Here is a 15,833-nt window from a genome sequence, read left to right on the forward strand (position 1 = left end):
TAAGATCAAAGAACGCTCAATTCGCGCCGCCCACCATTGCGCATACTCATGCCCATGGCACCCCCGCTCCAATCTGAGGAAGACGAATCACCACGAGCTCGTGAGCCCGTAGTACTGGTGCTGGCACCAATGCTGATGCCTGCCGTTGTGAGCGAATCACCGTCATCGATGTTTGGTGGGACGCCGACCATCACTGGTCGAATTTTAGCGCCGACAAAACCGCGTCGATCGCGGCCAGTGCGGCCACGGCCAAGCCAGTTGTGCTTCAGCGCTTTGCTGAGAACCTCGATTTTCTCCTGTGCAGCATCGTCGGTCTGGACGCTACCCAGGACACTGACACACTGAAGCATTCGCCCGACTGTCTCAGTGATGACATGAGATGAATCAGTGGAACCACCGCGATGAATCACAGTAGGTCGCTGATTCGAGGTCGGTGGCGATGATACAGACGAAAAGTTGAGTGGATCTGGGTTAGAGGAGGTGTTGGATGCAGCACGGCCACGGGAGTCGCTACTAGGGGGGCGGGCATTGGCCAGGGCGCTCATGGAGTCTGATGAGTAGCTATCTGCCACGCCAGCGCTAAGCAGAGTAGAGGATTGAGAGTTGAAGCTGCCCAGTCCGGCATCAAGAGATGCAGCCGTACCTGGACGACCGCCGGTGCCGGCGCTTTTGGCGGTCACACTTAGCGTTGGGAACCCACTTGCATTGATGCTGTCTAAGCTGAGTCGTGAAAAAGTTGCTTTGAGTGTCTCGTAGCGGTTCAGGATGATGCGATCTCGGAAGGCTATCAGAACAAGATTCCGCACATCAAGTGATCCGCCAGCTGAAAGGGCGCCCCAGAATTCGAGAGATTCCCGACCAGTCATTAGGGTGCCACATCCTTTGAACTCGAGATCCAATGGTAAGAACACAGCCTGAATAAAAGGGAGAATTGTACCAAACACCAACATCCAAATCTGGACCAGATGTGGAACAAGTTTCTCATCGGGAATGCCTACCAATGTGCTATGGTTAAGCGTCGCAAACCCAGTCTCGAGCAACTCTTGGAGATCCATAATGATCAAGGTCGGAGATCGTTTTTGCACGCATCGCTGTAAGTGAACCAGGACGAGTTTATTCAAGTCCTCGATGGCAATGCGTACATCTTCTCCATCGAAAATGACCAGCAACTTAGCCTTGAGAAAGTCCCATGCATCTTCGGGGGACATGTTGTTCAGGCCAAAGCCTTGCAATGTTTCCCGCAATACAGCCTCACCAAGGGCTCCGGATGAGCTGTTCATCGAGGACGGACCGGCGAATGCACCAGGCGCGATACTCCCACTGGTTGAGTTGGCCAGCCACTCCATTTGTTCCGATTCAGCGAGAGCCTTTTCTTCCTTTTTCTTCTCTCGCAGGGCCCGTCCGCCGTGTAGCAGGTCCAGCCCACTGACGGATTTTCCAAATGTTGCTCCAGGTGCAGGGGAGGCTGGGCTTGTGAATGAGTATAGGGATTGAGGGGCATTGGGATCGGCAGGGCGTGAGTTACTCGAGGCCGAAGACAAAGGTAAATTGAAATGGTCATCGCGATCTTTGAGCTTCAGCTTTTGCCGAGACAGGAAATGATGCTTGTGCTTATCCTTATCCTTGTCCTTGTCCTTTTCCGGAGGTGCGGGTGGTCGATCGGCGGGTACAACCGTACTGACAGATGCATTGGAAAGATTGTACATGGATGAATTGTTTGAAGGGAGATCAGCGAGACTCGTGCTGGAGGCGCTAACCATACGTGACAATCCGGTGATCTTGCTTGGTGAGGGAAGGCCGCGGTCCCGGCCAAAGGGATCTTTGTCGCGACTGATGCCAATATGTTTTGGTTTGGAAAATAGCTTTTTCTTCTTTTGTTTTTCCGGCTGCTGCAGGTCGGACGAGGAAGCCCCGGCCCGTGGAAAGACCACGTTCGCGGCGGTCGTCGCGACATTTCCAGCCGTGGGAGGAGGTAATGATGGAGATGGTTGGTTCACCCGAAGAGGAGGCGGCATCAAAGGTGGGGAGATGCTGCCGCTCCGGCGTGATGTTCGTGATGCCCCATCATCCAATGAAGTCATAATTGTCTGAGATCGTTTGGTCTGCTGCATAGCTGCCTGGGCCGCAATACGGGATGCCGAAATCTGGGGCATTTGGTCCGACGAGGCCGTTGGTAACGAAGGTTCGAAGAAGCCCTGGGAATGATGTCTCGAGCGGTGTCTTTGTAGTTCTAGAGAGGGGCCCCGGCCAGATGGCCGGCGGCCGCCTGAGGCGTCTGGCGGCATGGGGCGTGCCGCGTGTTGGGGCGAGGTCGTGGCCGAGGCGGATCGTGGATGAGGGGAGAAGTACCCGGCCGCAGGAGGCTGTGTATTGATCGGAGTGATAGGAGCCGCAGACACTGTGGTCACGTTGGAGGAGGCATCGCTACCGGAGGATCCGGGACGGGCCAATTCGTCGTCATCGGTGTCTTCGTCCTCGTCTTCGTCCTCGTCTTCATCCGACACAGGCGGCGGTTGGGGAGGGCGGTAGACAGGAGGAGCCCGTGTAGAACGACCCGGAGACTGGGAGTTGGGAGAGCGAAAGGAGGGATTCATCGTGATGCGTCACCCATGGCAGGGTAATAGTCTTGTGTGGCAGTGTTTTGCTGTCCCAGGGTTCTTGGGTTCCAGGTTGACAAGTGAGCCTGTGACTGGTCGATGGACACAGCTCCCCTTCGGGTTTAGTTTGCTCCGATCCCCTCCCCACACATCGAGATTCTGCATTGTTCGAATGCTTCTCCGTTGCTCCTCCGTTGCTCCTCCATTACTCTATTGATCTATTGATCTAGTGCTTTTCGTTGTCTAGACTTGTCCCGGCTTCTTCGATCTGGTTTTCTCATTGACCGTTTTACATAAATTGCCCATATGGATTCCAATACTCCTCTCACTCTTCATGCTGCCTACACCGCGCCCGACGCTACGAAGGCCGTTCTGCACACAATCCCAACCAACACGAACTTTGATAATCTGGCGTCAAAGCAGGCCCACCTGCACGCTCTTCAATCACTCGTTCCCAAGCTACAGGATGAGATCAATGTCTTCCTGACCGAACGCATGGAGGAAGACAAAAAGGCACAGGGGGCCATCTCTGAAAGAGAAGCCCAAGAGGAGGAGAACTATGGCGAAGAGGTGGTCGAAGATGATGCATGATACATGAAACGAGAATGAATAACTACACTGGGTATCAAACGCATCAGGGTCAACAGAAAACGACGATCTAAAGAGTTCCAAAAAAACCCCTGCCTGCAGATGCAGATGCATAAGAAACAAAAAGAAGTTCTATCCGGAATGAACATTGCTTGGCACGCGATTGGCACAGCCCAGATGGACGACCATGTTGCTGGGACAATATTAGACAACGATTGGGGATCAACACGAGGGGATGGAGAGGAGTGAAAAACTGACTCGGGAAATACATTGATCACACTTCCGCCCAGTCGCTTGTGACACACGCCGCAGATCCGCTCCTCCGTGATAGTGACATGACGAGCCCGGGTCCCGCCGTTCCGAACACCGTCACCAAGTGCGAGCTGAGCCTGGGTCTGCACGTCGCGTGCCTTTCGCAGGTTTGCCACAATACGGGCTTCGTTAAAAACGGAATTGGCGGCCCGCATCCTGCCCTTGAAGTAAAACTCCAGTTCTTGGACGGGCAGATTGACAGGAATGAGAGTAAGTGCAGCGTCTGCTGGGAGCCGAGACCCATGTTTGGCAAGGACAGCCAAGGCGGGACTGTGTTGCGGCTGGTAGCCATGTGGTGGTGACAGGTAGAGAGACAGCAGGGTGAGATAAATGGAGTTGTCTGCAGCCTCCTCATCTTGGTTGTCTCCAGCCTGAGTGGTCATCTCGGAAAGATGAACTTGATTACAGTATCTACAGTGTATTAGCAAGGTTGTCGAAATAAACAACGATGAAAACAAATCACCCACTCTTCTGCTTTCTCGTGGTCTTCTAACTTGAAAACGTAGATTTCCAGGACCTGGCGATGTTGTCCCATCTTACTGAATATAATAGCGCGCGGCTCATAGAAATCAGGATCTATACACTATTAGTCATGATCATCCCTGACCAGCAAGCCATAACATACCCTCTCGATCCAACCGGTCTAGCGTCTTGGCTAGCGAATACTGTTCACTCTCGCGGAGCATTGACAGGAATTTTGCCTTGCTCTTGGCGTCATTCTTATCGGCGTTGACCTGGTCAAGGTATAGCATCAAAAGTCGTTGGTGCAAATCTGGGCTCAATTCGTTCCACTCTTGAACGACATGTTCCAGATACCAAACAGCGAGCTTTTCATCAATCTTCTCCAAGAAATCAAGTACCCGCAGCCGAGGCAGTGTTTCGGCATTTTCGGTTTCCGCCAGAAATACCTCCATGCCCAATTCATGGTTAGTGCGAAGCGGCCATTCGCCAAACTCGAGAATCAAATCGATCTGGTCGGGTGGTAGGTTTTGCAGGTATGCAACAGTGCGCGTGGGTCCGCTCAACAGACCCGATTCTTCGTGCCCGAAACGTCGTAATAGCTCCAACGCCTGGCGATGCAACCGTTTGCCATAGAGGAAATCGATCAAATCGTTATATCGACCGGTCTCCTCAAGGCGTTCCATCACCACATCGGGTTCACAAAAGTTGGCAATCCGAAACAGTGACCCGGCCAACGATGGTGTGGCATACATGTGTGCGCGGAATAGCGTGGTATCGACAAGTCGCGCCTTGGAACGAAGGGTTTCCAGAAAGTTCTCTGCGGTGGGAAAATCAAGTAATTTGAGCACGGAGCTGCTTGCCTCATCGGTGGCTTCAGTGGGCACTGGCACCTTGAGCGTACCATCAGGCCCCAAAAATCGCTGGAAGCGTCGACGGACATCGGCCAGGTATCCCTGTAATTCGCGTACCGAGTTCTTCAGATCTATATCCTCGTTAGCCAGACTTGCATTATTTGCAAACAAAAATAAAATGAAGGGATATCACCTTTGTCTTTGTCATCCCCGCGAATGCTGCTTGTCTCACTTCCTTCCTCGGCTCTTCGGAGCAAAGATTTTGCAGAGGTCGCATAGAGAGATTGACTTGCCGTCGCGGCCGCAGCCTCTGAAGATCCATCCGTATGGTCGCCGTTCGTCTTTGTATCAGAGCCATTTTGGTCGGGAACGGCAGAAAGGTCTCCTGCAATGAGCTTTGGGTATAGACGAATAACAGTCTCCGGAGGAGCCGAAACCTCAGTAAACAGATCTAATGAATCACGATATTTATGCAAGGCAAACAAACTCTGCGCTTTCTCAAGCTTTGCTGTGCGCAGTCGACCGGCTTTATCTTGTAAGAGAGCATCTTCCAGCATACTTAACAGGCTGATCGCCTCGTCCAGGTATCCTTTCTCAACGAGAGTGTCGATCTGTGTGTCATAGCTAAGGGCTTCCATTCGCCAAATGATTCTATCACTTGCGACCAGGAATCCTTTACCCGCATGTGCCAGGCTGATATTCGGCTGCGGGATGTGCAGAATGCACGCCGAAGGAAGCGGGATCGATTGTAGGAGAGACAGAGTTTCCGGGTTGCGTACTTCCAGAACACCTTTGGCCGTATCATGCAGCGCTAGCAAAAAAGGATAGGAGTACCCGATCTCCACGGGGGCGTGGCTCCATGGAATCTGTCGTCGGCCGAGGGGTTGACCATCCACATCAATAAAGTGTGTGTTGATATCCTTGGCCAACAGAATCTGCCCTTCGCGGAGTCTTGTAGTAAGCGGACGTGGCACCATGCCTCCCATGCCGATGTAGCTCATGCTCGCTGCCCCAACCCCCTGAAACCGCCCAGCTTCCTCCATGCTGCCCGGTCCCGCGAGCTCCGTCACCTGGCCAGACTCGATATCGACCATCACAAAGCTGGAACTTAATCCCACCACCAGGCGTGTCGCAGACACCCAGGTCGTTGTTTTGATCGCGCTAACCAAGCTCAACTCGGCAACATTGGGCTCCAGCTCCATGTCGCGCCAAACCCACATCAAGAGCTTCCGCTTGACGGCAACTGCCAGTCGCGAGACAATCGCAGGAACATTGGTATCGGGATCGTGAACGACATTGGATGTGATCGCAAACGCAGAGGCGCCCTTCGTTTGCGCCAGCTGCTCGTGGAGCTCGTACGTCTGCGAGTCGTGAAGAGAAACATACCCGCCTGCCAGCGAGACCAGCACCTTCGCCTCTTTCACCAACGCCAGCTGCTCGATCTTGTACCGGGAGAACTTCTCCAGCTCCCGCAGCAGCTCGGTCTTGCCATCGTCAGTCACGCGGTAGATACGGAGCGTGCCGTTGTTGAGGCCAGCGAGAAGACGGTCGCCATAGGCCAGCACGGAGTCGATTTTGGATTTGTCGCGCGGTTTGAGCTCGACCAGCGGCCGCGCGGTAAATGCGGACAACATCTCGCGCGCGCCGGTGGGAGAATGGACTTCTCAATTCATGACCCAGGAACTGGTTGGGTTCCGCCGTTTGGAATTGGGGGGAAGCTCTCGTCTCCGCCGGACTACATGTGACGTCTTCAGATGAGTCAGCCTCCTATGCCTGAGGCCTAACTATAGCCTCTATGTCTTACGGTTGTGCATTTGAAATCGAGGGTGAAAATATGGTTCTTAGGCGATACAACAGTCATTAAATATATCCATTCAACCTTTTGTTTTCTATTTTATCTTCATCCTGCCCTGGACTGCCACTCAGCTTGTTTAACCACAAAAAAATAACATTTTTGGTATCTGTGTCGTTGCATATCGGAAGAAAAAGAAGAATGTGTTTGATGCAGTCCATAATCCGCCCAGGTCTTTCTCTGCTCCAAACGCCCGAAAAAAGCAGATGCTATCCAGATCACATGAAATCTTCGAGTCTCCCTTAATGAGCGGCCACTGGGGCCTCCTGGCTCTCTGCAGGGAACTCCTGGTGCTTTGCCGAAGTGCCCTTGCCTCGCCAGGTCGATACGGCGGGAATATCAGCTTTGAAACGCTGTTCCTCGGTGCCATAGGCGCGTGGGGTAAGTTTGATCAAAGTATGGAGGGGGACTTCCATCCAAGGACTCTTTTCTTGTGGGACGTTCATGAAGTAGGCATAGATGCAACGCAACACGGCCTGATGGGTGACGATCATCACGTTCTCACTGCGTTCCAGTTCCATGATAATCGGCTCCAGCCGGATGACGACGTCCCGATAGGATTCGCCGCCGCGATATCGGTAGTTGTACTTGTCTTCATCACGGGCTGCGAAATCTTCAGGATACTTCTCGGCAATCTCTTCATAAGTGAGCCCGTCGCAGACCCCTGAGTCTAGCTCGTCCAGTGCCTTCCACTCCAGCTTCTCAAACTTTGTCTCCGCCTTCAGGTGGCGGGCGGTTTGAATCGTACGGCGGAGCGTAGACGTCCAGATCACAATCTTAGTGTTGGGGGGAACCCCTGATTTGCGAAGCAACTCCGGCAGCGCGCGAGCGTAGGCCTCGCCGCGCTCGGAGATGCTTGAGTCGCCGCCGATCCGGCCGGTCAGATTGTACTCTGATTCTCCATGCTGTTGGTACGGTTTCGGCGCATTAGTGACAGCTCATCCTTCTCCTTTTATCGGAACACACTAGGAAGGGAGGGGGAATTTGTGCAGCCCGGTCTCCGGAGTTGAACGTAACACTTACCCGTGAGAGCCAGATCGAACGAGGCTTGATATGCAGGTTCTGGATGTAGTAAACAAGACGACTGGACAGGTAATCCTTAATTTGGTTGATAATGACGGTCGATCCGACATTGATGAGTTTCACATAGGTGTAGTGCTTTTCGTTGTCATCAATGGTCTCGTAGACCTTCTCATAGTTGCGGATGCGTTTGCGGAAGTCCAGAGCGGCCAATTCGGGATCTTGGCCCTTATAGTCAGGCGAGGTGGTTTTCACCTCCAGGATGTTGGTCATGATCAGATCTTCGTCGTCGCAGATAGATTCCACAAAGAGGGTTTCGATGTCGGCTTCTCGACACTTTTCATGGATCCACTGGCGGCGTTCCTTCGTGGAATTGGTCGCATCCAGGATGGCGACGACTCCCTTGCCGGACTGGAACCACTGGAGCATGTCGGACACGGCCATTTCAGCTGCGGCTCGGCGCATCCGTTCGCCCTCCGCATTGTGCGGATCAAAGAAGGTGGCGGCCGGCTGGGGGTGTTATGGCGACGGTAACTGCCAACATTGAACACGCGGGCGGGGATGCCTACCCAGGCCAGATAGCGCATGGCTAGATTTTTGTCAATACTTTATTACCGCTCGAGCGAAGGCGCAGGCCGATGACAACTTACCCTTTCCGGCAATGAGGCTCTTACCCCGGGCGGGCAAACCGACCATGACAACACATATTTTGGAATCATCAGACTGTACCGTGAAGTTAGATGGCATGCTGACGAATAGGATCCGAGGATTGGGAAGAATGGAGAAATTCAAGGAGAAAAAAAAACAGAAAGAGAGAGAGAGAGGGAATCGCGGGCATCAGATGATCAAGTGACTGTCCGAAAAAGGGCCCAAAATGGGGCTGGCTTCCGCCTGCCCTTCCATGCTTTTGAACCTGTAGGCAACATGGCGAAATACGGGAAAACCACGCAGACCTACAGCGACAGGCAGGAAGAGCATTTCAGGGCCCAGATTGGGTTGATGGCGAGCGTTCTAAAGACCTCCAGAGACTCCCCAGACCCCAGATCGCCGACAGAACCTCGATTCCAGATCCTAGATCCCCAGAACCAAAGAATCAAAGAATCACAGAATCAGAGAACCACAGAAACCAAAGCACAACACAACCCAGAGAAACCACAGCACCCACAGATCAAGCACCCAAGTGAATTAACAGAGATCCGCAGGGCTTGAACACACTAACATCGGGAGGGGCAGAGAACCGAGGCATCAAAGGAGGGGCGCAAGGATCCCCCGCCATCCCACGATCCTGGCGGCCGATCCGACATGCGGAGAAGCCCTCACGCCTTCCCTCAATTCCAGGGCAAGAGGGAGGATTAGGGTCCACTCACACTGGCAATGAATACTTTGTGCTGCTGCTGACTGCGACTCACACTGCCGGTCGGCATGATGGCGATGATGTGCAGAGAGGAATGAATCGGGAAGAATAGGGACACGCTTTCCCGAGGCCGGAGAACGGAGTGCTGCACGGAGCCCAGTCAATCCCAGTCAATCCCAAAAGAAAACCCCCAGTTGAACCCCAATAAATCCAGCAAGGAAAGAGGGAGCACAAGACGAAAGAGAGAGAAAGAGAGGGAGAGAGAGTATATACTTGTCTATTTCAGGAGAGAAGGAAAGAAAGCGTGAGAAATGGCGCTGAGCAGGCTGAGCAATGCGGTGAGTCTGGATTTCGCCGGGTCCACCAAACGTCATTCCGATCCCGCCGTTTCATGGTTCGACTCTTTCACAGGCTTTTCCAAGCACTTCGTGGTGGTGCACTATTGTGGTATTTCTACCGATGGTTGTGTATGGATGATATTTGAGGGTCACGCCACATGCATACCATTGTCGCTTCTAGAATTCTAGATGGGGAAAAAAAGGGGGGAAAAGGGAAAAGCCTCTTTCAAATGCTTGAGTTCTGGTTCATTTCCGGTTCATGTCGGGTTGATCTCTATATATATCTATGCTCCATCTATGCTCTCGATATGCCTTCCAAATGCTGCCCGATAAAAACAAACTCCAAAGTCCCCTCTATTTTCTCCACCTTGCTCTCAAAAGGAGCCTTTTCGGCCCAACGATCTTTCCTGTTGTTTATCTGTGTTGCGGGTTGGATTCACTGGACGCTCTCTCCCACTCTTAGGCTGGGGTTTCTCCCCCAGGGCTGGGGGTGGCCTCTGACTTGCTGGTGGTACCACGCGCTCGCTGGACACGTAGCGGGCTTCCCCACGGCCCTGGCTGGCCATTAAGGGTGTCCATAGCCCGCTGGGCTTCCTCCACACTGTCGAGGTCGACGAACAGATAATAGTGCTCACCAGGTTCGAATCGTTTCGCCGGGTGAGGGGCAAACACCTTACTGACATTCACACTAAGGATTCCAACAGAATTCACGAGTCAACACACAAATTACAGTCCCACAACAACTGACCGGAGAGGTTGAGTAGCAAGAACCAGCCCGGACGAGACAAGACGGGGCTGCTCGAGGGCGGAGAGGGAGAAGTTACTTACACCTGGTACCCCGAGAAGAAGGTCTGCATGTTGCTCTGAGCTTCACTGGCATCGGTCAGACGGGGCAATCCGCCCACATAGACCCGGAGACTGGAGTCGCTCTGGCCGGTTGAGGTCGTGTCGGTCGAAGTAGTCGCGTCCGGACGGCGCCATCGGTCGAGGCCAAAGGATGATCGGGAGTGTTCGCCAGTGCGTTCGGCGGATTTGGCGACGCCCGGCTTGATCTTGACAGGGCGGCCCAGTAGGTCCCGGCCGTCCAATTCGACCATCGCCTGGTCGGCGTGTTCTTTGGTTTGCAGGTCGACGAAGCAGTAGGATGGATTGCGCCCGGTGAATGGGTCAATGGCAATGTCGATGCGCTCGCTATCAAATGGATCTCTCAGTCGGCGACCTCTTCACAAAATCTTCAAAAAAAAGTAAAAAGAGAAAACAAAAAAAAGGAATGTCACGGGCCGAGGCGGGCATACATGGCAAACTCGGCCGCCGTGAAGAGCGCCTCCACATCCTCCGATTTGGCCGTATAGGGCATATTGCCCACGTATAGACGGCGTCCGTCTGAAATGGCCTGGGGCACATGCGGCCCAGGGCGAGAGAAGGCGGTGCGGGAGGTGTGAGTGGTGCTGCTGGGGGTGCGCGACGGCGAGGCTTGCGGGCTGCTCTCGCTTTTCATCCGCCAGTTAGGCGAATTGAAGGCACGGCCATTGGTGCGGACATTCTGGTAAGGGGATCGGGGAGCTGGGGAGGAGCCTGGATTGTTAGTCGGACTCGGTTGGCCGGAGTTCGATTGGACTCACTTGGCTCCTCTGGTCTGGAGATCTCGGTGTCGGCCATGGTCTTGAAGATCGTCAGTGTGACTGGCACGGTGCCGAGGGAAACGCACTCCACCAAACCCGTACGTACGATAATCGTCGTAACTTCGTCTCTCAAGCTGTGATCGTCCAACAGATTCAGCCTCGCTCGTCTGGTCACCGGTCGTGGTGACTCTACCACTTTTTCTGTTTGCTCGTGCAAACAGTGCAAAGCGCGAGTGGGGGGATATTTGCCTGCTCCACCGCCGAGCTCCTATTTAGCTTTAGCTCGCTGCGTTTTTTTCTTTTTTTCTCTTCTTCTTCTTCTCTCGTATCTTCTCATGAAGAAACGTCAATCGCACACTGGGACATACCCTGATGATGGTCTTGTATGACCATGGATAGATCCGAGCGGGACTATCCTGCCATTGGCTCATCCCCTCGGGGGTGTGTTCATTAATACCTCATCTGTGGTGGCTCGAAGCCCCAGCCCCTTCATCTGTTCCTGTCAGCTTTGCTAGGGGGGTTTGTACATCTTCTATGCAAATCCCCGAATCGAGCCAAAGCAGCCAGGACAGACAGAAATTCATCATGAAGCTGTTTCTCATCCGCCACGCAGAATGCGAGCATAATGTGGGCCAAGCGTTGTATGTGCGCGGATGAGAAGCGTTCCCCCATTCCCTCGCTAACTCCTGCCGTGTTAAGGGGCAATGCCGATAACCTTACAAGAGTCGGCCAAGAGCAGGCTCGACAACTGGCACGGTATCTGTCAGACCGCCCGGTGCGCTTTACTCGGGTGCTCTCGTCGGACCTGGATCGTGCAACCGACACAGCCCGCGTCATCTGCAAGCACCAGATGGAGAACGGTCCGGTGCTGGAGCCGTTTCGGACAGCTAAGTTGCGAGAGCAATGCTTTGGATGCGGCGGTCTGTCCATGGACGTGACTCATATCGAATCGATGGCGTCGATGCGGGCTCGTGTCCATGGCGTCCTGCGCGATCACATTCTGCCTGAGATGGCTAACCGGGTAAAAAGCCGGGGTGCAGTTATTGGAGTGGTGGGACATGCAATCATCTTGCAGGTCTTCTGGGCCTGTCTGACTGATCTCTTTGGATCACAGTCTTTCCATCTGGCCCGGGATGCGACCTGGATGGGGTCCAACTACATGCGCCCAAAGTGGTCCAACACGGGGATCATGGAGTTGGATATCCGTCCCGGAGGGCCACCAGAAGAGATGCTGCTTGAGAATGCGGTCCAAGTGAACGTCCAACCGCCTTGGCTCACCAAGTCCACGCCGCCGGTGACGCCGGATGGAAGCGCTCCTTTGATCGGTTGGTCGGTGACAATCCTGACGGTCGATAGCACACCGCATCTCACCGTCGAGACGCAAGCTGCTCCCAAGATTATGCCGTTTTCAAGACAGCCACTGATGGCCGAGTCCTATCGGGTACCGGGGGCCCGTGTAGCATGGTGAGTGTCCTTTGCGTTCTCTTCTCCCTTTCCTACTCCAATGACGAAGCAAGATTTTACACAGACCTGTTCTGAATAAGAATGAGGATAAACAATCAAGCACTATATTTTCTGACGGAGCTTTGGCCTTTTTGTTTCTTTGAACATGTGTCGCATGATCACCGCTAATCGTGATCCAGACCGCAGCTCTACGCCCAGTAATTATTTGATTTGATGTGATGTGCCTGGCTCCAGGAAAGTTGTCAGAAGGGCGATAGTTGATGGGGACTCCTGTCGACTCTTGACCCTTCACTATTGGAAAGGGTAAGTATCTGCTGCTTTCGTATCTTCCCTCCAATGATGAAGCAACATTTCACACAGACCTGTTCTGAGTTATTATGAGGACAACCAATTGTTCAACTGCTATCTGACGGAGATTTGCCCACCTCGTGTTTTGCAAACCTACTGGTTCATTGCTAACGATCTTTCAGAACCTACTTCCTCGGTATGAGAGCATTGTAGAAAACACCTTAAAATAAGAAGAGAATAATTACAATGCACATATGAACCACATAGATCGTCCTGCTCATTTCAAAAGCCAGCCCTTTGAGGTCTAAGGTGTCTTCCTGTAGTAGCGTAGCATCACTATCCTATACCACTGTTTTGCCCTCATCTATTGTACGGAAGGCGAAAAGAAAAGAAAAAATTAGGGGGAAAAATGAGCGACAACAGATGGCAGGAGATCAGGATTGCCGACTGCATGGGGAAGTGGCTGAAGCAGTCGACATGAAGTCGATCAGTCTGGAATCAAGTGGGACCGATCGGCCCTCGGCCAATCTTAGCTGTTGCTGAGAGGAACTATGGACAGCGAGGGGCATTCCGATTTACTCAATCTCAATGACAAGATTATACAAATCCGAAATCCTGCATACACTCAGGATGTAAATACAAGTGTCCCACAAGCAAGCCCTTATTCTCTATTCTCCGTCACGCATTATCTTCCACATCCTCCATGGACGTAGTGTCCTCTCGCTCATACAAGATCTCTGGCCGGACATCCCGACGCAGTAGATATCGCTGAAAGAAATACGGGATTTGCCGCAGTCCATACCGGGCATGGAATCGTGTGGGCACTGAAAAGACCTGGTCCAATTCCTCCAGAGTCTTGTTCTTTGTCTCCGGCATGAAGAGTAGGACGAGCCACCACCCGACAATGCACCATCCAGCATACCATGAGAATCCACCCTGTGCAGTGAAGGCATTTCGTAGCGATGGCCACGTCACCCCAAGCACAAAGTTGAAGAACCATGTCGTAGCAGTGGCCAGGGCCATCCCGTACGATCGGACATACAGCGGGTATGCCTCAGCAGAATACGTGAACGGTACAGGTCCTTCTCCGGGGGAGTAGACGATACCAAACAGGTAGGTGCCGAGCGCGATGCAGCCGATTCGGGCGGCATGATGCGATTCGGGGATCCAAAAGCTAAACCCCGTAAAAAACATCGCGAGGGCCATGAGCGGGAAGGTGGTGAGTAGAAGATTCCGACGACCGAATGTGTCGATGGTGTAGATGGCAGGAATCGCGAAAAGCCAATTTATCACCCCCCAACCCAGAGATGCAGCAAGAGCGGCAGCTGGAGCGAAATTGGCTTCCTATGAAATGATAGGCTTAGTCACATAGGGTTACGTGTTCAGCTACTGGAGATGACTACATTGATGGATACGTACCAAAAAGATCTCGGAAGAATAGTATGCGATAACATTGACTCCGCAGAACTAGCCCCCTTAGAATCTGTGACGAAAGTTTCAGAGATCAAGTATACTCACCTGCTGCATAAACATGACTATTTCCGATGCAAACATGGCCCGTCGATTCCTGGGAACCGTTACCAGCTCCAGAAGCTTATTCTGCCCCAGTTTCATACTATTCTCGGCTTCTAGCAGGGTATGCATGTAGTACAGGTCACGCGCCGCCTGAATCTTATGATGCCGCAACGTACAGATTGATTGATACGCTTGGTAATACTGTTTCTGGCTCATATACCAGCGAGGCGACTCGGGACAGGCAAAGACAAAGCAGCATACCACCAGAGCGGGAAACATGGCCGATGCCATCATGAGTCTCCAATTGAGCCCGACGATACTCGAAGTGTCAGGCACTTGGTAAAAGATCAGGTCGGCAGCATACCCGAGCATGATCCCAAACGCTGTCCACATCTGCCATTGCATGACCAATGCACCTCGGATCGCAGGGGGGCGGTTTCCGCAGCGTAGACCGGGACTGTGGCGGATTTGGGACCAATACCGAACCCGAGAGCGAAACGAGCGATGAACATGGCCCACCACGTGGACACAAATCCTTGCCAGAGACAGGCAATGGCACTAAAGCAGCATGTGAGAAAGATCGTCCCACGACGGCCAAACCAGTGATTGAAGGGGACGGTCAACCAGCAGCCGATGAAAGCGCAGCAGAGATAGGGTGCTGAATTGATCAGGCCGACGAGCCAGGTATCCCGTGGCGCAGTGCTGGCAATTCCGAACTGATATTTATACCATATCTGTGCTCCATTGACCACTGTTTCGTCTATAGTGTGATTACAAGCCCGTCAGCCATATAGTTTCATCCTATCTTCTCTGCCTCCTCTTATCTAGTCCTTACCCATTCCCTGGACAGCTGCAGAAAGCGAACACAGCGCAATGACTGCATACATCTTCCGTGGCTGGGACCATCTATATGCAAACTCCCGCCGTAGAAGTTCTTTCTCCTGGCTTGTTAGTCCAGCCACGTTCTCATACCGCTCCGGATTTTGTGCCAACACCGCGCCCAGCTCGAAAGCACGAACATCTGATTGATCGCCGATTTCATGAATCAAGGCAAAGTTACGACCTTGTTTTCGTAGCTCTGTATGGCTATAGCCTGCCAAAGGGTTCGACAATTTGGCGTTGATGTTGCGCCGGGCGCGCTCGGCCGCGGTGCCGAAGGTTCGCTGGGGGACAAACTTTTCTTGTGGAGGGTGGTCGTTGATATTCTCATCTTGCTCGAACATGCCTCGGCCTGGCTTTGAAGCGGACATTATGGGCGCACACCGAACGAGTCGGCACTTTCATCACCCACGCGCGGACATGCCAACCTGGCCGGTACTTGGACGATCAAAACCGGCGTTTTATCACCAAGAAGACGGCGGAGAGAGCGAAGAGAGACTCGAACTGGTGAAGGCTAGAGAAAGAACCCTAGAACAGCAGACAGAAAGACAGACAAGAGAATTGTGCAGCCCCTTCGAGTCTAGGTCTCGCTCAGCAGGGAAGTACAAATAAGCACAGCACGTCCAAAGAGCGGTGGGTCCTGCTCTGTCAAAGCACCGACTTCGCCAGCTATGGGCAGATATGGCCTGGG

General features: G+C 53.0%; 8 protein-coding genes across 8 annotated transcripts; 3 read left to right on the forward strand and 5 right to left on the reverse strand.

Moving 5' to 3' along the window:
* Nucleotides 1–5: 5 nt before the first annotated feature.
* N7462_002839 (uncharacterized protein) lies at nt 6–2,594 on the reverse strand (the record flags this gene model as incomplete). Its single annotated transcript, XM_057074565.1, has 1 exon — nt 6–2,594. One exon carries the CDS (start codon nt 2,592–2,594, stop codon nt 6–8), a length of 2,589 nt encoding a protein of 862 aa, XP_056938206.1.
* Nucleotides 2,595–2,903: 309 nt separating this feature from the next.
* On the forward strand, nt 2,904–3,188 carry N7462_002840 (uncharacterized protein; the record flags this gene model as incomplete). Its single annotated transcript, XM_057074566.1, has 1 exon — nt 2,904–3,188. One exon carries the CDS (start codon nt 2,904–2,906, stop codon nt 3,186–3,188), a length of 285 nt encoding a protein of 94 aa, XP_056938207.1.
* Nucleotides 3,189–3,317: 129 nt separating this feature from the next.
* Nucleotides 3,318–6,444, reverse strand: N7462_002841 (putative vacuolar morphogenesis protein AvaB; the record flags this gene model as incomplete). Its single annotated transcript, XM_057074567.1, has 5 exons — nt 3,318–3,378; nt 3,444–3,908; nt 3,965–4,073; nt 4,123–4,941; nt 5,004–6,444. The coding sequence occupies 5 exons, from the start codon at nt 6,442–6,444 to the stop codon at nt 3,318–3,320; spliced, it is 2,895 nt and encodes a 964-aa protein (XP_056938208.1).
* A 460-nt stretch (nt 6,445–6,904) lies between these two features.
* Nucleotides 6,905–8,429, reverse strand: N7462_002842 (bifunctional nucleoside/nucleotide kinase/histidine phosphatase family protein; the record flags this gene model as incomplete). The annotated part of the gene is made up of 4 exons (XM_057074568.1): nt 6,905–7,567; nt 7,629–8,192; nt 8,252–8,271; nt 8,333–8,429. The coding sequence occupies 4 exons, from the start codon at nt 8,427–8,429 to the stop codon at nt 6,905–6,907; spliced, it is 1,344 nt and encodes a 447-aa protein (XP_056938209.1).
* Nucleotides 8,430–8,606: 177 nt separating this feature from the next.
* Nucleotides 8,607–9,148, forward strand: N7462_002843 (uncharacterized protein; the record flags this gene model as incomplete). The annotated part of the gene is given in 2 exon segments (XM_057074569.1): nt 8,607–8,862; nt 8,877–9,148. The coding sequence occupies 2 exon segments, from the start codon at nt 8,607–8,609 to the stop codon at nt 9,146–9,148; spliced, it is 528 nt and encodes a 175-aa protein (XP_056938210.1).
* Nucleotides 9,149–9,833: 685 nt separating this feature from the next.
* Nucleotides 9,834–11,033, reverse strand: N7462_002844 (uncharacterized protein; the record flags this gene model as incomplete). The annotated part of the gene is made up of 4 exons (XM_057074570.1): nt 9,834–10,062; nt 10,203–10,565; nt 10,670–10,949; nt 10,997–11,033. 4 exons carry the CDS (start codon nt 11,031–11,033, stop codon nt 9,834–9,836), a joined length of 909 nt encoding a protein of 302 aa, XP_056938211.1.
* A 548-nt stretch (nt 11,034–11,581) lies between these two features.
* Nucleotides 11,582–12,464, forward strand: N7462_002845 (histidine phosphatase family protein; the record flags this gene model as incomplete). Its single annotated transcript, XM_057074571.1, has 2 exons — nt 11,582–11,637; nt 11,696–12,464. 2 exons carry the CDS (start codon nt 11,582–11,584, stop codon nt 12,462–12,464), a joined length of 825 nt encoding a protein of 274 aa, XP_056938212.1.
* Nucleotides 12,465–13,426: 962 nt separating this feature from the next.
* N7462_002846 (uncharacterized protein) lies at nt 13,427–15,513 on the reverse strand (the record flags this gene model as incomplete). The annotated part of the gene is made up of 5 exons (XM_057074572.1): nt 13,427–14,092; nt 14,168–14,215; nt 14,267–14,598; nt 14,655–15,023; nt 15,099–15,513. 5 exons carry the CDS (start codon nt 15,511–15,513, stop codon nt 13,427–13,429), a joined length of 1,830 nt encoding a protein of 609 aa, XP_056938213.1.
* Nucleotides 15,514–15,833: the final 320 nt, after the last annotated feature.

This window comes from Penicillium macrosclerotiorum (genome assembly GCF_028827735.1).
Source record: "Penicillium macrosclerotiorum strain IBT 26536 chromosome Unknown utg000002l_segment0_segment0, whole genome shotgun sequence".
In the NCBI taxonomy this organism is placed as follows: Eukaryota; Fungi; Ascomycota; class Eurotiomycetes; order Eurotiales; family Aspergillaceae; genus Penicillium; species Penicillium macrosclerotiorum.